The sequence below is a fragment of the Aulonocara sp. 'chitande type north' Nkhata Bay genome, linkage group LG6 (assembly GCF_057382095.1).
Source record: "Aulonocara sp. 'chitande type north' Nkhata Bay isolate Kocher_YH1m ecotype deep benthic linkage group LG6, A_spYH_male_GT1.1, whole genome shotgun sequence".
NCBI lineage: Eukaryota > Metazoa > Chordata > Actinopteri > Cichliformes > Cichlidae > Aulonocara > Aulonocara sp. 'chitande type north' Nkhata Bay.
The window spans coordinates 4,990,486-5,017,867 of NC_141349.1; the positions used below are offsets into that span (position 1 = coordinate 4,990,486).

Sequence of the window (27,382 nt, forward strand, 5' to 3'; positions counted from 1 at the left end):
ACAAGAGACCAAGGAAGACCAACAGAGGGGCAGCTGCGCCACTGTCCCAGAAAGAGCTGAGGAGAGTCCCAGATGAGGGCTCACTCAGCAGCCGCGGAGCAGAAGCCAGGGGGAGTTGCAGTGACGCGCCCGTGAGCTCCGCCGGCAGCCAGCCGTGCCTGAGTGACCGAGCCCCAGGCCGAGAGGCCGGGGGCACCCCACCTCCGAAGTGGCCCGAGCGAGCCCCAGGCTCCAGGCCCCGATAAGCGGCCACCAAGGAGTGAGCTGGTGTGCACCTGGACGCCCATCCCCGGACACAAAGAACCACCAACGCACCGATGTCTGAGGGCGTCTGTCACTGGCAGGGGAAGTGGTGGTGGGGGGAGATAGGCCTCCATACCTTGGAGGGCCTGAGATGTCCCCAGAGAGGTGGCGTCTGATACCCAACCTGACATATAGACACAGACATACAGGCACACACAGACACAAACATCCATTCCCACCCTCATGCTCTCATATGCACTTACTCCACCACTCAACCAACGTAGAGACAGACATAAAGAGACGCTGTACACACGATCACACTCCCCAAGCGTACTCTACAAACCAGGTCTAGGTACCCTTGCCCCTGGAGGGGGGAACTGCACCCAGACCCAGGTGGTGTTACCCTTTTCCCTGCGGTGGGGGGAGGCAGACCGCCCCGACTCCGCAGCAGCAGGAAGGCCCCATACTCCAGACCGCAGTCGGACGGCCAACTCCTCCTCCTAGCCCCCCCACTCCAGCAGGTCGCAGAGAACGGGGGTGAGAGAAGACTCCAAACCTCCCTCCACCCGCTCATTGTAGTGTTGATGCATGTGTGTTCTAAGGTGCATTTAAAACCCAGGAGGGCATGGAGCTACCTGCCAGAGAGCAGCAGGTAAGCGCATAGCCCCTCCTGCTAGCCCTCAATGTCTACGTGTATTTAAAATTGAGAGGTGGGCAACGATGCCAGGGGTGAGGTGTACACCCTGATGGTACTTTGGATTCCGTGTATCGTGCCCACCCCCAAGATCCTATATGTATGTGTAATGAGAGTGTGAGTAATGTGAATGTCTAAGTTGTGGGATAAAATTGAGGCAGAGGCAGCCAGAAGGGGACAGAGGGGGGGGGGGGGGGGGGGGGGGGGGGTGGCCTCCTCTGCACCCTGGTGACATACCCCTACTCCAAGGTCCTGCATGTGTGGGTGGTTGTGGTGGAGCGGGAAGAGGGAGGCAGCTGGAGATGGGGAGGGAAGGAAGGGAGGGGCAAGTGACCCCTCCCTGGGGCCAGCTCCCCCGCTGTCCCCAGTAGGCACCCCCATACTCCACGGCCCGCCAGGGAAAGGGGGCCCAGGCCCATCCAGACCGGGGCCCAGTGCAGCAGCGCCTCCCGGCCCCACAGATCCCGGGACAGTCCACCTCATTTATATTTCTAAGTTGAACTCGTTTTACTTTATAAAGTCCGTAAGAAAAGACAAATAAGAAAGGAGGGGACAATTGAGTCATTCCTTAATAAATGTAGAACTTCCAGTTCCAATACACCGTAGCCTGGGCTGGGTATCCTTAAATTAAGAGTATGTCTAATATTTAAGTGCCGTAATAGAACTAATCATATTCAATCAATTGCTGTTGGTGTACTTCAATTTAACTCAAATTGTGTACTAATAGAGATGGGAAGATGCGGGAATTTCTAGAGAAGGTGCCTGTTGTATCGTTATCAGAAAGTCACAGGAAAGAGTTAAATAACCCTGTGACAGACGAGGAAGTGCGACTTGCTATTAACTCCCTTAAAGAAGGAAAAGCACCAGGGCCTGATGGTTTCTGCCCAGAGTTTTATAAAACACTAAGTCATCTTCTTGCAGGACCATTGACTGATATGTTTTTAGACTCTTTTAAGAATGAACAATTGCCCTCAACACTTAGACAGGCTAATATTTTGTTAATTTTAAAGAAAAATAAATCACCAGATAGGTGTGAATCATACAGACATACAGCCTCATCAATGTCGATGCTAAATTACCCTCCAAGCTATTAGTAAGGAGGCTTGAGGGCATTCTCCCACTGCTTATAAACCCTGATCAAACAGGCTTTATCCAAAATCGTTTCTCATCTACAAATATTAGACGACTATTAAATATTATACAATACTCGAATCAGACAAATTATAAAGCCTATGTTATATCTTTAGATGCCGAAAAGGCATTTGCCAGAATCGAGTGGACATATTTATTTAATGTATTAGAAAGATTTGGCTTAGGTGAGGGTTTTATTGCATGGATTAAAACTATCTACTGTATAGGAATTTCTTTTACTTACGTATTAATCACATTATTTTATTGTATAATGCCTTGGTGCCACTGGATTTTAACATGTCTGACACTCATACTGAAAGACAAATGGCGGGGGTCTAGCAAGGAAGCAGACAACTCCACAGGAAGAGTCTTTTGTCTCTTCGAGGACTCTGGGAGGTAGCAAGGGAGTCTGAACCTTAAGGTGTGAAACAGCTGTGTACTGCCTTTTGTTCCTGGAGAAGGTATTTAACTGAGAGCCATGCTAGGCTCAGGGAGACTCTGCTGACCGTCTGTCCCGCGGACATGCAGGGACTTCATCAAGCTTGGTTGTCTGTTGTCTTTGTGTGTTTTGATTAAAGAATGTTAGCTACCGCTCACCGCTTGTCTGCAGGCTTTATTTAAATGGAAAACTTCCACAACACTACAAACTTCCAGAAGCTTGTGTCATAACTAATGGTGTACAATCATCAGCGTTTCCACTGCAAAGAGGTACGAGGCAAGGCTGTCCCCTGTCCCCTTACCTCTTTGCATTAGCACTTGAACCTCTAGCTGACACCATTTGCCAGCACCGAGATGTGCATGGTATAACAGTGGGTGGAACAAATCATAAGATAGCATTGTATGCTGACGATATTTTGCTGTTCTTATCAAAACCAGAACAATCAACACCAGCTATTATGTCTACTATACATGAGTTCAGCTCATTCTCTGGTTACAGAATTAATTTTGGGAAATCAGAAGTCATGGGTGATCAGATTAACTCTTTGCCAGATATTTCTAATCCCTTTCAATGGTCCCCCAGCGGCTTTACATACCTTGGGCTAAACATTCCACCAGTTCTTAAAGATTTATGGAAACTGAACTTATCACCAGTTATAATAAAAATCAAAAAAGATTTAGATAGATGGCAAAAATTGCCGCTTTCTCTTATGGGGCGTGTGAACTTAATCAAAATGAGTATTCTCCTGCGTTTATTTATATCCCCTACAAATGCTACCTTTACTGATCACTCAGAAAGTTTCTTGTGATATAGAAAAAGCCTTTTCAAAATTTATCTGGCGTGGCAAGAAACCTAGATTAAGGATTGGAACTTTACAACTGCCTATAGATAGGGGAGGCTTAGCCTTACCAAATTTAATTTTTTATAATTGGGCATGTCGTAGCCGTGTCTTATGGGAGTGGCTACATGCTTATCTAAATTCTCACTCTCACCTAGACTCTTGGTCCACTTTACCTTATTCCCTTTGGAGCATAGCTGTCTGTGACAAAAAAACAATATTACAAATGGGGATTAAGAATAACCCAATCATTTATAGATGCTTTTCATTCTTAAAGTCTTATATGTTGAATTGAACTATGTGATCTGTTCAAAGCCTCCCAGTCAGTGCTGTTCAAAGGTGATCATTTAGGACTTCAGCAATAATACAGACAGCAATGTAGTTAGCAATAAAACAGTTTTATTGGGAATTAACTTAAAAAACAAACAAACAAACATATGTCTCCTATTTTTTGTCACACAGGAAAGAAGCATCAATATCTGATGAGAAGACTCATTTATTTCTTTTGGGGGGGGGTCAACAGGAGAAGAATATCTCTAACAGTTGATTTGTTCACATTTTCACATCTTAATTTTTAAGTGAAATGTGCATTTGGAGTTTATACACTTTGTATATAAGGCAACCGTTTCCTTTTGCAGTATTTTTGTGTGTTGCGTTTTTAACAAAAGGGGAACAAAGCCCAACATCAGTAACCCTACAAATGTCACTTCTGTTTAGTTTTCTGTCTTCATTTATGTCGGAAGTGATAGCAGTGCTGTACGTTTTCATTTTTCAGAAATCTCTCAATCAGAACATGGTATTGTGGCTTGTTGGGAGTGGCTAGTTATCTCCGATCATGCCTTAGGAACATGTGTTGATGAGGAAGATGAGGAAACTGTGTTATTTACATCTGTTATTGTTACGTGAATCTTAACTGTACCTGTTAATTTTACAGTGTAAATTTACTGGCAGTTATTGTTCGATGGAAATAGATGTTTATACCATGAGTGAGTTCATGTGCTTGGTCATTAAGGCTCTGAAGCATCATGTAATGCAGTGAGTATCTCACAAAAGGAGTTCTCCCTTCTTCTTTTTGGGGTGGAATAGCTAGCTCAACCTCTACGTGGGCTTTTTATAGTAAAGACGCTTCACCCCACCACAGTATATTATTAATTTGGAAATTGTTTTGAGAGATTTCCTGTATACCACTAGAGGGAACTCAAGTACCACAGTTTAAGAACCACTGCTGTAAAGAAGGCCTGAAATTCATCCAAAATGATGTGAGAGTTTTAATTTCACATACAGTTATTGCTGCTTAAGGTGCTTTTACAATGTACTGAATCACGTGGTAAATTAAATTTTTCTTAGGACTGTATAAAGTCCCGTGAAAAGGTTTTTTTTGGCATGACTTAAAATACATGTAATAGATACTAAATATACATCAGTAAAGCAAACTCACCCTCTTCCTCAGGTTGTAAGTAAGCACCAGGTTCTTGGCAAAGTGGTTTGCAAAGTTGGCGTAAAACTCCAGAACTTTTTGCAGCGCATCTCTTTTGATTATATGGAGGTCACAGTAGGTCAATGCTCGGACATTAGCGCAGGACTGAGCCAGTGTCATCTCCTTCCAGAACACGTCACCAAACACATCACCTTTACCTGCAAAACAAACACAGTTAGGTCCACAAATATTTCAACAGATACAACTTTTTTCTAATTTTGGTTCTGTACATTACAATGAATTTTAAGTGAAACAACTCAGATGCAGTTGAAGTGTAAAATGTCTGTGAAGGTTCTCACAGACATGTGAAAACTTCAAGTATTTTTTTAACACAATCCCTTCATTTCAGGAACTCAAAGGTAACTGGACAAATTAAATGACTAAAAAAAATAAAATGTTCAATTCTGATACTTGGTTGAAAACCCTTTGCTACCAATGAAAGCCTGACATCACCAGATTTCCTCCTTTTCCATGCTCTGCCAGACCTCTACTGCCGCGGCTTTCAGTTGCTGTTGGTTTGTCGGTCTTTCTTTCCAAATTTTAGTCCTGAAGTAAAATGAATGCACATTTGGGTAAAGATCAGGTGACTGACTTGGCCTTTCAAGAATATTGCACTTCTTTGCTTTAAGAAACTCCTGGGTGGCTGGGTTATGTTTTAGGTCATTGTCCTTCTGTATGAAAGGCCACCCAAACAATTTAAATGCATTTAGCTGGAATTGCTGTCCTGTGTCACATCATCAATAAACACGAGTGTCCCACTTCCACTGGTAGCCATGCATGCCCAAGCCTTACCCTGGCTCCACCTTGTTTTACAGATGATGTGGTATGCCTTAGATCATGAGCTGTTCCATGTCTCCATACTTTTTTCCTTTTGGTAGAAGTTGATCTTGATTTCATCTTTCCAAAGAATGTTTTTCCACAACTGTGCTGGCTTTTTTTTTTTAAATTATGAGTGGCTTGCGCTTTGCAGTGAACCCTCTGTTTTTACTTTGTTGGAGTCTTCTCTTTATGGTAGGTGGATATTGGTGTGCCTACCTCCTGGAGAGTGTTGTTCACTTGGTTGACTGGTATAAAGGGGTTTCTCGTCACCATGGAAATTATTCTGCGAGCATGCACAACTGTTGTCTTCTGTGGACATTCAGGTCTTTTTGCATTCACCAATACTTTCTTTCTTTTTTTTTCAGGATGTACCAAAGGGTAGATTTTGCCACTCCCACTATTGTAGCAAATTCTCAAATGTTACTCAAAGAGTATTATACAGAATAGACACTTGTATTAAGTTATAAAAAACACAAGTTTAGAGAACAATGTTTAGAACACAGATAAAAAACAAAACACACATAAACTTAACATCAGTACCTGCTTATATAAATACCTAAATGTGTGAGTCAACAGGAAGTTAATATTAATAACCAACGGCAATGACAACATGCTGCTTTCTAGTTTTCACAGTAAGAGACACATAAAAACGACATAACACTGAAATACAGTACAGGAAAATTTTTTTAAGGGAATTGCCAGTTAAAATTTAAATTTTCTTTGCAGCACAATTGAACCAAAAATAAAAACACTACATGTAAATGTACACAAAAGAAATTTCCTTCATGAAACTAAATGAATTCTACCACAATAACTGATTTGATTTACAGCCTAAAGGGCCTGTAATTTGAACTCAGTGGTTCTTCTTAAATAATAATGTATAAAATGTGCTTGATTTTCTGTAGCTTTTAACAGTTTGTGTTTACACTGGAGTGAATGATGAAATAACTGCACCTTAATTACTTTAATACAGACAAGCGCACTGGAGTTCTTAGGTTCGATCTTTTTGGCCATAGGGTATATGCTGCTTCATCCAAAGAGCTATGATTTCCGAAAACAATAATTTCAGTCTTGTTTTCATTTAGGGTTTAACTGTCATGTAGACAGATAAACAGAGGCTGCAGTGTGACAGAGGCATCCCATTTCATCAGGAAGTAAATTTGGATATCAATAGCATAACAGTGAGAGGGAATATTATATTTCCTGAAAATCGTTCCCAAAGGCAGCATGTGTAAAGATAACATAGCGGACCACAACAGACCCCTGTGGTACATCACAACTAATAGGGACAGAAGAAGAGGAGTACTCCCCAGTTGCAACAGAAAAAGACCTCTCTGACAGGATTTAAACTGTAATAAAACTGTACCTTTAAAACCAACAGCATGTTTGTGTCTTGATAAAAGAATGTTATAATCAACTGTGTCAAAGGCAGCGGTTAGACTGAAACTCTCCACAAATCCCAGAAAGTTCTCACAAAGTGCAGAGGATGTTCACATGAACAGCACCACAGGGGTTAAACAAACAATTCAAAATATTAAAAAGAACTCGGGGCTGGTGACTGTTGCTAGAAATTATGTTTGACAGAAAAGCTGATTTAATAGCTTTAACAGTCAAGTGATATATTGATGAGTATTGTATCAAAGGTCAGCTTAGAGTTATTGCTTTTGTTAATCAAGGGCTTTCCAGAAGTCAAATCTAGTATCCAGCCAGAATTGGTGTTCCTCATTTCAAAATGCTCGGTTACATTGAGTGTCGGTTTAGATCACTGGGATGAGCTCTCAGCCATATGGCCATGTGACTGGGATCATACCTTTATGTGAAAGAATGGAGGGGGGCAGACATTTCAAACACAGCATTTATAGTTGTACAGGCCAGGTACACAGAAATACAGGGGAGTTGGATTTAAATGAAAAGTTAGGAAAAAAATGAAAAACCAAGCGAAAATGTTAAATGAGAAGCATCTGGCTGCATCTCAAACATATTGGAGAACTGCAAAGCTGAGTGCAGAATTTATAGCATAAGGAGCTGGCTAAAGTGATGCCGGTTTTTATTTTGAAAACTAAAAGCTAACACTAACCTTGTTTCAGAGAACAAACATGGCTTACCCACAATTTCTTCATTGTCTTATCCTGAAATAAAGGATAAACAAAGATCTGATCCAACTATCAGAGAAGTCATAGCACAGATTGTACTGGAAGAAACACCTCACCCCACCTCCAGCAAAGAGCTCCCTGATTTCCCATTTTTGCTGTGGGAGTTAAATCGCTTAGAACTACACAACAAGGTAAAATAATAAGGCAAGATGCAGGACCAAGTGACCTATCAATTGGTTCTCCCTGAAGAGTTCAGAGCCTTAGTGGTTCACAATTTGCACATGGACCAACTGGGTATTCCCAGAACCCTTTTTAGAACTAGGTTTTATTGGCCGCTGAAGAAAGAGTCCTCTTGAAAAAGCAGCTGCTCTGGTAAACATTAAACTTCTCAACCATTAGAACTTGTCCATGTGAACTTTTTCAACACCTCTCTCTGTCTCTCGCAAGAAAAATTGACCCACACAACAAAGTAAAGCTATTTTTCGGCTATGAGCCGACAGGGACCCCGCCGTATTAGTCAGAGGTCCCTTTACTACAGTTCGGAGTCGCGGACCTTCAGTAATAGTAATAAATCACACAGCAATAGTACATTCACGTTGTTGTAAAAAGCACGATAATATATTAAGTAATCCAAAGTATTCAGAATACGTTACTCTCATTGAGTAACGTAACGGAATACGTTACAGAATACATTTTGGGGCATGTATTCTGTATTCTGTAACGGAATACATTTTAAAAGTAACCTTCCCAACACTGGACGTGTGGCACCAGGACGCTCTGGGCTGCAGGTTGATGGTCGATTTTTTTAATTGTATCACCAGACCTGTAGCCATATGTTCTGGCCACTTGGGTAAAGAGAGGGGCTGAGCTGTCAAGTGATCATCACCTGGTGGTGAGTTGGATCAGGTGGCAGGGGAGGATGCTGGAGAGACCTGAGAGGCAGCTGATAGGTACCGACAGGCAAAGTAGAATGCAGTGCGGGCAGTGGCTGAAGAAAAAACTCAGGTGTAGAAGGAGTTCAGAGAGGCCATGGAAAAAGACTTTTGGACTGACTTGAACAGATTCTGGCAACTCAGGAGGCAACTCAGGAGGGGAAAGCAGTGCTCTACTTGTACTGTGCATAGTGCCAGTGGAGCGCTGCCGACTTCAACTGAGAAAATTGTCGGGCGGTGGAAGGAATACCTTAAGGAGTTCCTTAATCCCATTGGCACATCTTACGTGGAGGAAGCAGAGTCTGGGGATAAGGGGATGATTTCTGGGAGTCAGGTCATTCGGTCCTTATACAACCGTTCCAAGAGCTTGGTCCGCATAGCCAGCAATAAGTCGGACTCATTCCTGGTGGGTGATGGGCTCCGCCAGCCCTGGCCTTTGTCACCAATTCTGTTCAGAATTTTTATGGACAGAATTTCTAGGCACACCCAAGTGGCGGCAGGCTTTCACTTGGGTGGTCTCAGAATCTCATCTGTTCTTCGCGGATGATGTGGTTCTGCTGGCTTCGTCGAGTCGAATGACCTCCATCTCACTTTGGAATGGTTCGCAGCCAAGGTGGTAATGAGAATCAGCACATCCAAATCTGAGGCCATGGTCCTAAGCCAAAAAACAGTGGAGTGCCCACTCGGGCTAAGAGACAAGTTCTTGCCCCAAGTGGAAGAGTTTAAGTATCTCAGGGTCTTGTTCATGAGTGACAGGAGAGGGAGCGGGAGATCGACAGATGGATTGGTGCTGGGGCTGCAGTGATGCGGACACTGTACCGGTCTGTTGTCGTGACGAGAGAGCTGAGTGTGTGAGCGAAGCTCTCAATTTACCAGTCGATCTACGCCCCTACTCTCACCTGTGGTCACGAGCTTTGGGTAGTGACCGAAAGAACGAGAGGCAGAAATGGGCTTCCTCCAAAGGGTGGCTGGCCTCTCCCTTAGAGATAGGGTTAGAAGCCCAGCTATCTGGGAGGGGCTCAGAGTAGAGCCACTGTTCCTTCACATCGAAAGGAGCCAGTTGAGGTGGTTTGGGCATCTGACAAGGATGCCTCCTGGGCCCCTCCTGGGTGAGCTGTTCCAGGCATGTCCCATCGGGAGGAGCCCCAAGGGCCAGACCCAGGACATGCTGGAGAGATTATATCTCTCGGCTGGCATGGGAATGCCTTGGTGTTCCCCCGGACAAGCTGGAGGAGGTGACTGGGGAGAGGGAGGTCTGGGCTTCTCTACTTGGGCTGCTGCCTCCACGACCTGGCCCCGGATAAGTGGAAGAAGATGGTTGGATGGATGGAAGTTTTAAAAACTCCCTGGAGTTGGAAGCTGGATTACTTAATTGGCCTAGGAGGTGGCAAGCTGCCAAGAACCCACTCTTTCCATCTATCAGAGAAGAAACCCACCAATTCCTTCTCCTCCTTAATTGGCCTAGGAGGTGGTAAGCTGCCAAGAACCCACTCTTTCCATCTAACAGAGAAGAAACCCACCAATTCCTTCTCCTCCATCAGTGGAATGCTCTAATATAGCAGAACTAACACAGCCCACATACTGTTACTGACTATTACTATTGGATGCACCCATGAAGAAACAACTGAATTGTATTTGTATTTATTTATTTATTGTCATTGTCAAGAACAATGAAATTGCGTTTGGGGCTTCCATACAACCCCAAAAAAAAAAAGAAGAAAATAATAAATACCCCCTAAAACCCAAGTGTACATATTTAACCCAGTGTGACTCCAATGCAATAAGACAATCCTTAGCAATAATGTTCGTAGAAATTCAGACAAAGACCTGAGAAACATGACAAAATACAACAATGCAACCCATTCAATATTATTGTACTGTGAGATATGATATCAGATATGATAGTTATCTATTTAAGAAAGAGGGGGGGGGGGCAGGAGGGGGAAGAGAATAAAGATATGATGCACCAATTGAGATCATTTATATATGATGTCGCTCCATGGGACAAGACTCAGCAGTCCATCTGCATCTTAAGGATAAAGGACACTCTTTCGAGGATGCCAATGTTCACATTTTGGACAGAGAGGACAGATGGTTTGAAAGAGGAGGGAAAGAAGCCATTTATGTCCACTGTGAGCGACCATCTTTGAACAGAGGCGGTGGATTACAACACCAACTGTTTGACATCTATAATCCAGTTTTGAGATCCCTTCCCATACGCCTTAACGCCCACTCACACCCTGGGCCATCTGACCTCAGGAAATCACATGATAGGGTGGGGCCAGGCTTCACAATGAGCTCACCCGAAACCCTGGCTGATTGTGACCCACACCCGTTTTCACACCTTGGCTCATGTGATTAGGTAGAGAATCATCAGGGGGTCCTTTGTCCCTCTTTGGGGGAAAACTCCCACTGGGTTTAAATCTGGGACTCTCCACCATTTGGCCCTTAGAACTGAAGAAGCTTCTCGGATGAGAGGTGAACGTCTTCAAGCAACTTAAAGAAGTCCAGACGCTTTTCTTTCCAAGCTTCTTAGACAACCGAATTGAGACTTGACTCTACAGCTTGGAAAACCAAACAGCAATGCAGTACTGACTAACCCCTTCTTAGTTGTCAGACTAAAGAAGTATTGACTGCAATGAAATTTGTAATTAAACTCTAAAATCTAATGTAAGTCAAAGAACTTCTAAAAGTCTGTAATGAGATAATCTGTTAAGAGCTTCCAAGCTACTAATATCTTCCAGAAGGCACAGATCTGCTGCTATGCCTTAGGTCAACTGATAAACAAACATGTGAGACAAATTTTACTTGATACTTTAAAATCAAAAGAGGAGCAGATTCAACAAAAATTTATATTGTGTTTTTGTTAACAACAATGTTAATTTTAGGCAAAAATAATAATTTTTCCATAACATTTTGAAATTATGGCAAGTATTGATCATGTTGATGAGATAGAGGTCTCAGAAACCCATGTATCAAAATATGATACGAAGGGCGTAATAGGGCTAAACTGCTAATAGAGGGATCGATATCAGACACACAAAAAGAATGTAGACAAGTAGGGGAAAAATTTGTCTGACAGACAGCTCACTCAAGCAGAGGGAGGCATCCTTACAAAAACCTTGAAGCTTTCTGTCATGCTGAGAAAATGTTTGCTACTCAAAATCATCACAGCCACAGAATCAGAAATTGGAAACAACATTGCAGATGTTGTTTCAGAAGTGTGACAACAACAGATAAATGTTTTAGCCTGTCTCAGCAATGCAAAGCACCCAGCATCCAATATTACCATCAAGGAGAGCATCAAGGAGTGGAAGACACTTATGCACCACAGTAAAAAACAAAACAAACAACAACATCATTGCTTACTTATTTTTTTCTGAGCCATTCAGGGGTGGATTGGTGTGTTTCTCGTCATATTCCTACTGCATAATCCAAGTGTGCTTGACCTTCAGGGCTCAAACTGATGGCTGGACACTCTCCGTCAGGATTTTCTGGTAGAGAGCAGAATTCATTTATATATGATGTCGTGTATAATGTTATATATGAATACCGGTCAATAGTTTTAGAAAACCCCAATTTTTCCAGTTTTTTATTGAAAATAATGCAGTTTGATGTCTCATTGCACTCTGAAATGACAGTATAGTACAAATAAGAAATTGGAGTTAGAAAAGAAATCATGGAATCAATATATAGACCTAAACTTATTGTATTCTAAACTTTTGACTCATGCAAGTAGCCACCTTTGGCAGATAAAACAGCTGAACACCTCTTTTCCTATCTTTTGCAGAAGTTCCCATAAATGTGTTGCCCTTGGTTACTTTGCTTTCACTCTGCTGTCCAGTTCATCCAAAACAGCTTGATGGGGTTTAAGTCTGGAGACTGTGCTGGACACTCCATGTTTTCAAGCTTACCATCTTGTTCTTTTTTCCTGAGGTAGTTCTTGGCAAAGCTTTTACGCATGGCTCTTTGCCTTATTCTGATGCAATCCTAGCAATGGCTTCCTTGCTGCAACTCGTTCTGTCACACCTGCACCTCGAAACCTTCTCTTCACATTTGAAACTGAGACTTGCTTACTATGACCACTATTAAGCTGTGCTTGAAGCTGTTGTCCTGTGAGCCACCTATCATACAACTGTTAATGTTCAGAAACTTGTCCTCTGAGTCAGTTGTGGCTTTGGGTCTGCCAGACCTCTTCCTGTCAGAGGTTGCCCTCAGTACTCACTGACGCCTTGACTTTCTTTGCAAATTCTGGCAGTTCATCGATTACCTTTGTACCATTTCATGCTCTTCATTGGACTTTTGAATTGCAATGAATAACTAGAAAAATTGGTGTGTTCTAAAACTTTTGAATGGTAGTGTGTACACATATAAATATATGTATATGTGTATATAAAAAAAACACCCAGCGCACCCCTGCGGGCGGTTTATCCTTCAAGCTCGGGTCCTCTACCAGAGGCCTGGGAGCTTGAGGGTCCTGCGCAGTATCTTAGCTGTTCCCAGGACTGCGCTCTTCTGGACAGAGATCTCCGATGTTATTCCCGGGATCTGCTGGAGCCACTCGCCTAGCTTGGGAGTCACTGCACCTAGTGCTCCGATTACCACGGGGACCACCGTTACCTTCACCCTCCACATCCTCGCGAGCTCTTCTCTGAGCCCTTGGTATTTCTCCAGCTTCTCATGTTCCTTCTTCCTGATATTGCTGTCATTCGGAACCGCTACATCGATCACTACGGCCGTCTTCTTCTGTTTGTCTACCACCACTATGTCCGGTTGGTTAGCCACCACCATTTTGTCCGTCTGTATCTGGAAGTCCCACAGGATCTTAGCTCGGTCATTCTCCACCACCCTTGGGGGCATCTCCCATTTTGACCTCAGGACTTCCAGGTTATACTCGGCACAGATGTTCCTGTACACTATGCCGGCCACTTGGTTATGGCGTTCCATGTATGCCTTGCCTGCTAGCATCTTGCACCCTGCTGTTATGTGCTGGATTGTCTCTGGGGCATCTTTACACAGCCTGCACCTGGGGTCTTGCCTGGTGTGATAGACCCCAGCCTCTATGGATCTTGTACTCAGAGCTTGTTCTTGTGCTGCCATGATTAGTGCCTCTGTGCTGTCTTTCAGTCCAGCTTTGTCCAGCCACTGGTAGGATTTCTGGATATCAGCCACCTCCTCTATCTGCCGGTGGTACATACCGTGCAGGGGCCTGCCCTTCCATGATGGTTTTATATATATATATATATATATATATATATATATATATATATATATATATATATATATATTAGGGGTGCAATGATATTCGTATCGATATTGAACCGTTCGATACAGTGCTTTCGGTTCGGTACGCATATGTATCGAACAATACAAAATTTTTAATTTATTTTATCAACTTTCCTTCTGACGATGCTGTCTGTGTTGAGCGCTCAGTGAATCTGCGTTCGACTACTCCGCCTAGGCTCGACAGTGCAGCCTAGGCGGAGTAGTCGAACGCAGATTCACTGAGCGCTCAACACAGACAGCATCGTCAGAAGGAAGAGCGCAGGGCAAGCTAGCGAAACAGAAGTTAAGCTCTCCTTGCAACATGGACCTCCCCCACCCTCATTCAGATCTGGCGTTTGGAATTATTTTGGTTTTCATGTGACGTATGACCCTGAAGGTAAGCGAGTCATGGACTAAAGTAAAACAGTATGTTGGATATGCCACGCAATGCTCAATTACATGGGTGGGAGCTAGTGTGTTAGCGCAGTTAGCTCGTTAACATGTTGGCCATCTAGCCCCATGCACGGGGCGATCGGCGGTAGCTCGTTAACGGAGATTTGCCGTGTTGTGGCGTTAAGGTCATTTCAACGAGATTAACCTGAAAGCACTAGTGGGAACACAACGAATATGACTGCACATTTACGCCGACATCATCCTAGTGCAAATACAAAAACAACAAGCATGCTACTAACTTTAGCCGAGTCATTTAGACAGCTGTTAGCACATGATTCTCCTTATGCTGCTGAGAATATAGCCCAGAAGAAGCGGATAGTATAGCTTTTATTTTGGAAAGAGCCATTTCTCTGTAATAAACTCTCTTTTCCAAAGATGAGTGATTCCTCAATCAGATACAGGGCTCGCAATATCGCTAGCCCGATGTCCCGGAGCTAGCGATCTTTTCAGTCGGGCTACCAAAATCTATCTCTTCCCTGCCCGTCGGGCTATTGTAGGAAAAATATATGTCAATGCTTTTGCATTCTTTCGGAAATGTAGCTGGGTAATTATGTCATTGGCATTGGTGAGACACTGTCAATATGTGACATATTGAAATCGCGTTTGAATTTGCGCTTGTTTTTTTTGCTTTCACTTTGCAATCGTGCGAACTGTGTATAGAGAGCGACAGCACTGATCTGTGAGTGATGATAATTTGTGCACCAATTCCTCTGACATCGTCTTATTAATCGTTAGCTTACTATGCAAACATGACAAGTGAAATCTCCCGCAGCAAGCTTAAACATGTGAGAGGTTGATCGCACAGAGAATCGCTGAGCTTATGTGAGTCCGTGTGTAAAAGCAGCAGGATATATATTTGACTACGATGACCTGGATGACTGAGAACCTTCACAGACAGATATATATTTTAGTTCTGCTGAGCCAAATAAGACAGGTCAGGGTGAAGAAGTGACAGCCAAAGAAAAGCTTACCACAAAACGGAGAAGTTATGACAAATCAGACTATAAGGCAAAAAGAAAGTGCAGCTTTATGGTTTCATGGACAAAAGAATTTCTGTGGCTGCAATATGACGAGCTAAATAACCAGGGCTGCACATAAGTGGTCCGCAGGTGCGCATTCGCTGTCAAAATAAAAAGCACGCACAAGGGTTAGGGTTAAATTTAAAAACTGTACTTTTGAGTTAAAATATATATTTATAATTTTAATAAATGACAAATTAAAAAGGCATGAACATTTTTTTTGTATCGAAAAAATATCGAACCGTGACACCAAAGTATCGAACCGAACCGAACCGTGAATTTTGTGTATCGTTGCACCCCTGATATATATATATATATATATATCAGGGGTGCAACGATATTCGTATCGATATTGAACCGTTCGATACAGTGCTTTCGGTTCGGTACGCATATGTATCGAACAATACAACATTTGTAATTTATTTTATCAATTTTCCTTCTGACGATGCTGTCTGTGTTGAGCGCTCAGTGAATCTGTGTTCGACTACTCCGCCTAGGCTGCACTGTCGAGCGCAGATCCACTGAGCGTTCAACACAGACAGCATCGTCAGAAGGAAGAGCACAGGGCAAGCTAGCGAGACAGAAGTTAAGCTCTCCTTGCAACAGGCAAATTGAACCTCATTCAGATCTGGCGTTTGGAATTATTTTGGTTTTCATGTGACATATGACCCTGAAGGTAAGCGAGTCATGGACTAAAGTAAAACAGTATGTTGGATGTGCCACGCAATGCTCAATTACATTGGTGTGAACTAGTGTGTTAGCGCAGTTAGCTCGTTAACATGTTGGCCGTCTAGCCCCATGCACGGAGCGATCGGCGGTAGCTCGTTAACAGAGATTTGCCGTGTTGTGGCGTTAAGGTCATTTCAACGAGATTAACCTGAAAGCACTAGTGGGAACACAACGAATATGACTGCACATTTACGCCGACATCATCCTAGTGCAAAGACAAAAACAACAAGCATGCTACTAACTTTAGCCGAGTCATTTAGACAGCTGTTAGCACATGATTCTCCTTATGCTGCTGAGAATATAGCCCAGAAGAAGCGGATAGTATAGCTTTTATTTTGGAAAGAGCCATTTCTCTGTAATAAACTCTCTTTTCCAAAGATGAGTGATTCCTCAATCAGATACAGGGCTTGCAATATCGCTAGCCCGACGTCCCGGGGCTAGAGATTTTTTCAGTCGGGCTACCAAAATCTATCTCTTCCCTGCCCGTCGGGCTATTGTAGGAAAAATATATGTCAATGCTTTTGCATTCTTTCAGAAATGTAGCTGGGTAATTATGTCATTGGCATCGGTGAGCCACTGTCAATATGTGACATATTGAAGTCGCGTTTGAATTTGCGCTTGTTTTTTTGCTTTCACTTTGCAATCGTGCGAACTGTGTATAGAGAGCGACAGCACTGATCTGTGAGTGATGATAATTTGTGCACCAATTCCTCTGACATCGTCTTATTAATCGTTAGCTTACTATGCAAACATGACAAGTGAAATCTCCCGCAGCAAGCTTAAACATGTGAGAGGTTGATCGCGCAGAGAATCGCTGAGCTTATGTGAGTCCGTGTGTAAAAGCAGCAGGATATATATTTTAGTTCTGCTGAGCCAAATAAGACAGGTCAGGGTGAAGAAGTGACAGCCAAAGAAAAGCTTACCACAAAACGGAGAAGTTATGACAAATGAGACTATAAGGCAAAAAGAAAGTGCAGCTTTATGGTTTCATGGACAAAAGAATTTCTGTGGCTGCAATATGATGAGCTAAATAACCAGGGCTGCACATAAGTGGTCCGCAGGTGCGCATTCGCTGTCAAAATAAAAAACACGCACAAGGGTTAGGGTTAAATTTAAAAACTGTACTTTTGAGTTAAAATATATATTTATAATTTTAATAAATGACAAATTAAAAATGCATGAACATTTTTTTGTATCGAAAAAATATCGAACCGTGACACCAAAGTATCGAACCGAACCGAACCGTGAATTTTGTGTATCGTTGCACCCCTAATATATATATATATATATATACACACACAAAATTCCCTTCTTTCCCCTGCAGGTGGTCTTTATCCTTCAATATGGGTCCCCTACCAGAGGCCTGGGATCTTGAGGGTCCCGTGCAGTAACTTAGCTGTTCCTAGGACTGCACTCAAATGTACAGAGATCCCGGATGTTGTCCATGGATTCTGCTGGAGCCACTCGCTTACCTTAAGAGTCAGTGTACGGAGAACTCCGATTACCACTGGGACTACTGTTATCTTCACCCTCTACATCAGAGGTCTCAAACTCAAATGAGCTGTGGGCCGCTGCTGCCACTGTCATTTCATTTGAGGGCCACTTTAGTGTTCAAGTTGTACACAAAAAACAAATAAACAAACAAACAAACAAACAAACAAGAAAACACCCAGGGGGGTTATGGCGTCCACCTGAACGGCAGCAAGACTTCGAGCTCCGACGTTAACATCCTTTAAGTACGCCTAAACAGCGGTTAAAAGTCAACCTTTTAGTGGCTTCCTCTCCGACCTAAGCTTCTGCTCTGATCTAAACAACTAGGATGCCGACTAAACATAGGTTTAAATCTAAAACAGCCGGAAAGGATGGATCAGACGACGATGCTAGCAACGAACTTGAAACCGAGAAGATGGAAGGAGCTTGTGCTAGCGCCCAACAGACTGAGACGAGTGTTTTGGCCGCAATTCCGTCGCTGAAAATACACTTCACTGCTCAACTGCAAGAAGTTATAACATCAAACCAAGAAATAAAAGACGCAATTGGAGTGTTTTCAGAGAGGCTTACCTCAGCAGAAACTCGCATTAGCAAAGTTGAAGACGACGTCTCTTCCCTCACAAGTAAAGAGGCTTCCCTTCAAAAGAAACTTCAGGAACTCCTGCTAAAAGTGGACGACCTCGAAAATAGAAGCCGGAGATCCAATCCGAGACTCGTCGGATTACCCGAGAATACTGAACAAGGAGAAATCACAATATTTTCCCGTCCCAAAATGTCAAGTAGCCAGGTTTGTACCTGGCTACTTGACGTTTTGAGACAAGGCTGAAATACCCCAAATGGCCCACCCCGTGTGATCATCATGAAGTTCTTGAATTATCAAGACAAGTTGAGGGTGATGAGAGCGGCACGTCTGAAGGGAAAAATAACGCACAACGGACATCACGTGATGTTTTTCCCTGAACTGTCGACGGAGGTCCAGAAACAGCAGAAACAATACAACCAGGTAAAACAACAACTCCGTGAAATGCACATAAATTTCGGACTGATCTTTCCAGCAAAAATGAGGATTTTCCACCACGGCAACAGGCTCCTCTTCCACACACCAGTGGAGGTGGAAGATTTCATACGAAGAGTCCGGCAACAAAACGAGGGATAAATTCACGCCCACTCCAAAACACTATCATATCTAAAATGTGTAATTCTGATGAACAATTTCAGCTCGGACTTACAGTGGCTTTGGTTTACAGGAATGATATAGATGGCCTTAGATATGTTATGTTTAAATCTTTTCATTCATTTACATTATGTGGCCACTTCTTCAGTTAATACGGTTAATACAGATCCAAACGGGACAAAAACAAACAAACAAAAAAAACCCAAAAACGGTCGGATCTAAGTTTGAAGCTTCAAATCAATACTAGGACGCTTTATCAGCTCCTTTTCGTGGATCTGATGCATAACCAAGCTGCAATGACTTTGGGGAGGGAAGTTTTGAGATCTACACTGATGGGAGGTCTCTGGGTTGTTTTGTTTTTTTGTTTATAAGAGTTTGTCTTTAAAGTGCAGTGCTCTTGAAATAATAATTTGTGAGTTCCGACAGGGGAGACGAGATGTAGTCAGGTTCAGGTTACTAAGGGCACAAACTGTATGAGTAGTTATTCAAATATTGAACTAATTTCCTGGAATGTAAGAGGCCTTAGGAAATGTATTAAACTGAAAAGAGTAATGGATAGAATTAAACAATATCACCCAAAGATAGTCTTTATTCAAGAAACACACTTGCGAGTGAAATTGCCCGGATAAGGAGGAAATGGCCAGGTCAGGTTTTCTCTAGCCACTTCTCAACACATGCTAGAGGAGTGGCAACACTCATTCATAAATAAGTGCCCATGTGTATTAAAAAAAATATCTTGGACCCTGCAGGGAGATTCATCATCCTACAATGCTCCGTGCTGAACCAAGACTTAATTTTAATTTATATGGCCCCAATATCGACAACTCCAGCTTTTATAACAATCTATTCCTCTCTATTGCAGCCCTCCACAGTGAGATAATTGTTGGGGGGGACTTTAATTGTACCCTAGAGCCTAAGCTTGATAGATCATCAGGTTTAGACTCTTCCCATCCAAAATCTAGACAAGCCATACAACACTTTATGTCTGAATTGAACCTTAAAGATATATGGAAATTAAAAAATCCAACAGGGAGAGAATACTCCTGTTATTCAGCCAGTCATAATAGCCGCAGTCGCATAGATTATTTTCTTATTTCAAACTCTCTTATCCCCAGAATTAACAGCTGTTCATATAAAAGTGTGCTTATATCTGACCACTCATTAACCACGCTTAACTTTTCAGTTACAATAGCTTTTAGACGTAATCCTGTTTAGCGTTTAAAACCACACTGGGTGCATAATAAAAATTCTTGGAATATGTAGGCAAAAATATTGATGACTATTTTTACTTTAATAAATCCGAAACTACAGCCTCAGTAAGATGGGAAGCCTTTAAGGTTTTTATACGTGGGCAGATGATAAGCTACACCAAAAACAAAGCAAATAAAAATTATACTGAGATGTTGGACCTCGAAGGTCAAATAAAAGAAGTGGAACTCGAGATAAACCTAAATGACTCTAAAGAAAAACAACAAAAACTTTTAAGATTAAGAGTAAAATATGATAAATTAACTACTGAGAAAGCCTCAGCAGGACTATTTAGACTGAGACAAACCTACTATGACCAGGGGGAGAAGGCAGGAAAACTTTTGGCATGGCGCATAAAAACGCTACTGAACGAACAAACAATAAATGAAATTAGAACTGCAGACGAAAACACCACAGATCCTCACAGAATAAATGAACTCTTTGAACTCTACTACTCACAACTATATACCTCAACAGGAGATGCGACTCAAGAGTCACTAGAATCCTTCTTTGACTCAATAAGCACCCCTTCACTCTCTGAAGAAGCTCGATGTGAATTAGACTCTCAGTTATCTATGTGTTACACCCCGGCCTAGGCAACCGGCGTGCAACACAGGAAAAATAAAAATAAGGGGAAAAGGCCCCCAAGCTCACTGCTCTTAAGGAGGGCGAACCCATAAAAAAGACTAATACAGGCTTCCACAAAAAAAAAAAAATCCCAAACGAAAGTATCAACAACTATTTTCATTAAAGCAAAATATGATATTTATTTACATCAAAACACCAAACTAATTACAACGGGGAGGAAGATCGCGACCATGACATACTGAAACACAGGGTTTAAATACCTAGAGGGAGCAATCAGGAAATGGACAACAAGAGGGAAACACAGCTGGGGCAACGCTTACACTGACGAGACAGGGACAAGTAAATTGAACACACTAAGATAACACAGACTTTCAAAGTAAAACAGGAAACACATAACAGTCACGCCAAAACAAAACGCCTAAAACAATACACTGCCAACCCCAAATCGTAACAATGAGTGAACTGTCGATTGCAATTGATAAATTAAAAATGGGAAAAACTCCCAGCCCAGATGGAATCCCACTAGACCTTTTCAAAATATTTAAAGACAAATTAGTACGCCCTCTGTACGACATGCTAACGGAAAGTTATGATTTAAAAGAGCTTCCCCCCTCCTTGCGTAATGCACTCATAACGGTATTCCCTAAGCCTGGGAAACCGCCTACAAAATGTGAATCTTATAGACCAATCTCATTAATAAACTCTGAAGCCAAGATAATAAGTAAAGTACTGGCAAACAGACTTGAACGATACCTTCATCTTCTCGCTGATACTGACCAGAATGGTTTTGTAAAAGGCCGGCAAGTGCAGCATGGTATTTGCAGAGTACTGAATGTACTTTACTCAAATTCAGAACATCCAGACATGGCTCTGCTCTCCTTGGACGCAGAAAAAGCTTTCGATAGGGTCGAACATTATTAGCCAAATTGAGGCAGTACCTTATAGAGATAGTTATCTCTATAAGGTACTGCCTCAATTTGGCTTTGGCAGTTACTTCATGACCTGGGTCAAAATATTATATAATAAACCTATAGCCTCAGTTAGAACTAACAACATCATATCTAGACCATTCTATCTAGGTAGAGGTACACGTCAAGGCTGCCCCCTTTCGCCTCTTCTTTTCGTCCTAGCAATTGAACCATTGGTTATTGCGATAAGGAGCAATCAAAATATCTCTGGCATTAGAACAAATAATATTGAGTCCAAAATTGGATTATTCGCGGACGACATTATCTTAATGCTGTCCAAATTAAAGAGCTCAATTCCCCACCTAATCAAAACAATTAACTCCTTTGGCAATATTTCCGGTTATAAAATTAATAAATCCAAGTCGGCCATCCTCTTCTTTAAACATTCTGAAAGAATTAAACCACCTATTCAAACAATGTTTCAAGTTGCCAGAGACAGTCTTACCAATCTAGGTATAAAAATCACTTCAAAAATTAATGATTTGGTACATGCAAATTACTCTCCTACAATCAACTCTCTTGTTGACTTAATCAATAGATGGTCTATGCTGCCAATCTCTGATTGGACGCGGAAATATTCTCAAGATGAACGTTCTTCCAAAATTTCTATATCTCTTCCAAGTCATTCCTCTCAGCCCTCCAGATGACTTCTTCACAAAGGCAAAAACAATATTCATTAAATTCATTTGGAATAATAGACGAGCCAGACTGCGCCTTTCGCTACTATATCTCCCGTATGACAGGGGAGGTCTGTGTGTTCCAAACCTCAAACGGCACTACTGGGCTGCCCAGCTTTCTGCGGCCTCATGCTGGTTTTCAACGACAACCTTACCCTGGGTAACTTTAGAAAGGACAAGCACTACCCCCTTACCGCTCAGCACTTAACTGTACTCCGCAAAGTATAAAGATCTGATAAAAGATACATCAAACCTCTTTGTTAAAAATACCATCCGTGTCTGGTTCGACGCACTCAAGTTTAAAGATGAAACACCTGCACTATCCCAATTCTCACCTATCTGGGGCAATAGGGCCTTTAAATCCGGTTGGAAAGATTTGGGCTTTAAAATGTGGGCCGTCAGAGACCTGTGCAAAGTTGCAGACCTATTTGACAAGGACACCCTACTATGTTTTAATGGCTTGACACAGAAATTTGGTATTCCAACCAAACATTTTTTCAAATTTCTTCAAATCAGAAGCTTCATTTCAAAAACTCAAAAATCCCTAACATTGCCTACTCTAAACTCATTAGAGGACATAGCAATAAACCATCAGCTTAAGAAGGGTTTAATATCCCGTTTTTACAGCAACCTGGGTGCTGACCCATGCAAATTCTTAGGTTACTTAGACAACAACTGTATCTGTAAGCATGTGTGAGATCAACTGAAGCCTGGAATGTGATATTGTGTGGAGATTTAAAGTTGCTGGTAGATATTAACGGTGTCTCAGCTAAGGCAGAAGACAGCAGACACTGCACAGTGTCAACAAACTGTCTGGCTGTGGAAACTGAAGCAGTGCCTAGCTCCGGAGTCGCATGCGGCTCTTTATCTTTAGTCCTCTTAGTGGTGGTTTGGGAAAATACATTTTTTTTAAGTAATTAGCTGAAGTGTATTTTATTTATGTTAGTTATTTTTTAACTTGTAGTTCTAAATTGGAAGATTATTGTGATATTGAAATATAAATATAAAATTATATTCTATTTTTTTTTTGATCGCTCAAAATAAGCGTCACACTTGCGGAAGCCGATATACCCTGCGAAACGCCGTGCATTTATCGAGACTTTCAACCCCAGGTAAGACAATTCTAGATCTTCGGATCCACATTATGTCAGCAGCTCCACCGTGAACTATGTTAAAAACAAACACGCTCACACCTCACAGATGACAGCTTACAGTCCTGCGTAAAGATGAAAGTGACTTCGTACAGCCCCGATTTGCAGACGCTGTGCGCAGAGGTTCAGGAGCAGAAGTCCCGTTGTAAACATATCACGGCAGACCCGACGATGTTTGCATGAACATGCTTTTCAGCATCTCTCTATTGACCACTTTTCACACACGGTTGCTGTACGCATACAGCCGGTGTTAAAGCGCACAGCCCGACACACACCAACACAACAGCAGAGAGAGCGCAGACGTTAAGGCAGCGAGGCGCGATTGCAGGTGCCGCTCAGGTGCGTCCGCCTCCCCTGTAGCGGCGCTGCAGACCACGCCCCGCCACACACATTAACCAGGTAAAATACATATTTAGGCAGAATTTTGCAAATATCTATTTTTCATTTTTCAGCAGCTTAGTGCTTTTTTTCCCCAATTATTTTTTTAAAAGTCGGGTCAAGGCTCCAAAAACCCAAAGGCGATATGAGGGTGGCGGCTCACAACAGCTTTTGTTTGCTGGATCATTTTAGTTCAGCTGGGTGTCTTTCCTTTTGTTATATTTCTTTAAGAGTTCAAAATGTGTTATTACATAAATAAAATGTAATTTTCTCTGTAGCACTTCATGGATTTAAGCAACACACCTTAGTTGTTTACATAAAGCATAAAGGTAACACTGTATATATTGTTTTTTTTTATCTTCATTTTAGATGTCAAAAAGTATTTGCAGCTCCCAGTGTTTTCTTTTGCGTGGAAACCAGGTCCAAATGGCGCTAAAGGTTGCTGACCCCTGGCCTAGCTGATTGGATTAGTTGCTGAAGTGTTTTGCCAAATAAAATGACTGGCTTTTAAGGAAATATTGATTATTGCAATTTAAACTGTATGAAGTGGAGTAAAGCTGTGATTAGAGTGTGAGGGGAGAAAGGACCAACTGCCCTGAAGGTGAAAAAGAAGATGATTGAAAAAAAAAAAAAAAGGGGGGGGGGGGGGAGTAATTTAATGCAGTGTAAAATATTATTTTTGACAAAAAAAGAAGAAGAATCAGAGGGAGAGTGTTAACAGTGTTAACAGGATGAAAAATTTTATTTTTTAAAAGTCTCAGTGTGTCAGTAGCAGGTAAACCTGGACCTGGATCAACCCACCTACCCACATCAGTAACATAATTAGAACTACACTCAGGCTCAGTTTTTGGCTAAACATTTCACAGCTTCAGCTTGTATGAACAATCATGGATAAAGAGATGCCCTCCAAATCACAAGCTGGCAAGTCGATCTGCAATATCACTGTGTGTGAAAGGACTCGAGATTTGCCACACAAGGAGTAAAGGTTCAGAGGAAGAGACTGAAAAATAACACAAGGCTGAAGAAAAACTGCCCATGGGACAGTTGAGAATGTACATGTCACAACTATGAACTGCTGCAGGATGTGGTAGAGGCAGACAGCAGTGGTGAGAAGGAGGAAGTAGATAACAACGAGGGAGAAAAGAACATGGAGGAATAGCCTGAGCAGAGATAACACAGTAGGTAGACTGGTCAGGGGTTCAAAGGCAATGAACGGCTACTCTGATGTATCCTTGAGCAAGGAAGGTACCGTCTCTACACACTGCTTCCCGGGTACTGGATCAGTAGCTGCCCACTGCTTCACTGAGTGAATGGGTTAAATGCAGAGGACAAAATATCTCGGGACTACATGGGGTTGAGAAATAATGAAGGCTGTTTTTAATGTGGGAACACATAAAACCTGGATGATTAAGCATTAAATTCAAAGTGTTTATTGTCATGTGTATAAAGAAAAGCATGTCTCTGTGCAACGAAATGCTTTCTCTGTTGTCCACACACAGATGTCGGGTTAATATGTACAAACAGAACTAGAACAGATAAAATAGAAATACAGGGTGGGCCATTTATATGGATACACCCTAATAAAATGGGAATGGTTGGTGATGTTAAAGTCCTGTTTGTGGCACATTAGTATATGTGAGGGGGCAAACTCGTCAAGATGGATGGTGACCATGGTGGCCATTTAGAAGTCGGCCATCTTGGATACAACTTTTGTTTTTTCAATAGGAAGAGGGCCATGTGACACGTCAAACTTATTGGTAATGTCACAAGAAAAACAATGGTGTGCTTGGTTTCAACGTAACTTTATTCTTTCATGAGTTATTTACAAGTTTCTGACCACTTATAAAATGTGTTCAATGTGCTGCCCATTGTGTTGGATTGTCAATGCAACCCTCTTCTCCCATTCTTCACACACTGATAGCAACACCGCAGGAGAAATGCCAGCACAGGCATCCAGTATCCCTAGCTTCAGGTGCTGCACATCTCGTATCTTCACACCATAGACAATTGCCTTCAGATGACCCCAAAGATAAAAGTCTAAGGGGGTCAGATCGGGAGACCTTGGGGGCCATTCAACTGGCCCACGACGACCAATCCACTTTCCAGGAAACTGTTCATCTAGGAATGCTCGGACCTGGCACCCATAATGTGGTGGTGCACCATCTTGCTGGAAGAACTCAGGGAACATGCCAGCTTCAGTGCATAAAGAGGGAAACACATCATCATGTAGCAATTTCAAATATCCAGTGGCCTTGAGGTTTCCATTGATGAAGAATGGACCAACTATCGTTGTACTCCATATACCACACCAAACCATCACTTTTGTTGTTCCAACAGTCTTGGAGGATCCATCCAATGTGGGTTAGTATCAGACCAATAGCGGTGTTTTGTTTGTTAACTTCACCATTCACATAAAAGTTTGCCTCATCACTGAACAAAATCTTCTGCGTGAACTGAGGGTCCTGTTCCAATTTGTGTTTTGCCCATTCTGCAAATTCTGTGCTGGGTCATCCTCATTGAGATGCTGCAGTAGCTGGAGTTTGTAAGGGTGCCATCTGTGAGTAGCCAATATCCGCCGAAGGGATGTTCAACTAATGTCATTCTCCAGTGACGTGCGGCGAGTGCTACACTGTGGGCTCTTGCTGAATGAAGCTAGGACAGCCACTGATGTTTCTTCATTAGTGACAGTTTTCTTGCGTCCACATTTTGGCAAATCCAACACTGAACCAGTTTCACGAAAGTTAGCAAGCAGTTTGCTAACTGTAGCATGGGAGATGGGTGGTCTCGTAGGGTGTCTTGCATTGAAATCTGCTGCAATGACCCGGTTACTGCGTTCACCAGATATCAACACAATTTCAATCTGCTCCTCACGTGTTAACCTCTTCGACATGTCAGTGGCTGTGAACAAAGAGAAACTTGTAAATAACTCACGAAAGAATTTACGTTGAAACCAAGCACACCATTGTTTTTCTTGATGTGTCACATGGCCCTCTTCCTATTGAAAAAACAAAAGTTGTATCCAAGATGGCCGACTTCTAAATGGCCACCCTGTAGTATAAATAAATAAATGGAGACAAAAATTGAAGTGTTAAATAGATTTGTGTGCAAAAGAGCTATGAGCTTAATATGCTGGTTTAATATTTAAGATGACCTGATGTGCGAAAAATTATTATTACTGTTAAAATAGGTCAGCTGTTCAAGAAACTAATTGCAGTGGGGAAGAAGGAGTTGTCCATCCACGAACTTCCCTATTGGAGGTGACAGTCATGGGTGTACAGTGTGTAGAGGATGGGACTGAGGACGCAACTCTGTGGAGTTGCCAGGAGTCGCCAGTGTTTGTAATAATGCTGGCTGAAGTCCTGTTGCTGATCCTGACAGACTGGGGGCCTGCCAGTCAAAAAGTCCTGTAGCCAGTCACATATCATGCAACAAGACAGTAGTATTGTAAGAGCTGTTAGCTGCTAATAAAAATAAAAGTAATAAAAGTATATTCAGCAAGTGAAACCATGCCAGTTGACCCCAGAACCTCCAGAATTGCATGATATCCCAGAGCACTTATGGGCAACCTGTCATGG

The 27,382-nt window shown here is 42.3% G+C and overlaps 1 protein-coding gene across 1 annotated transcript in view; it reads right to left on the reverse strand.

Moving 5' to 3' along the window:
* Positions 1-27,382, reverse strand: part of LOC147327103 (voltage-gated delayed rectifier potassium channel KCNH1-like) — a 106,411-nt gene that overhangs the window by 12,081 nt on the left and 66,948 nt on the right. The window contains exon 10 of the mRNA XM_086294714.1: positions 4,784-4,980. Within this exon, the coding sequence (XP_086150840.1) occupies positions 4,784-4,980 (197 nt within the window). The remainder of the gene's footprint in view (positions 1-4,783; positions 4,981-27,382) is intronic.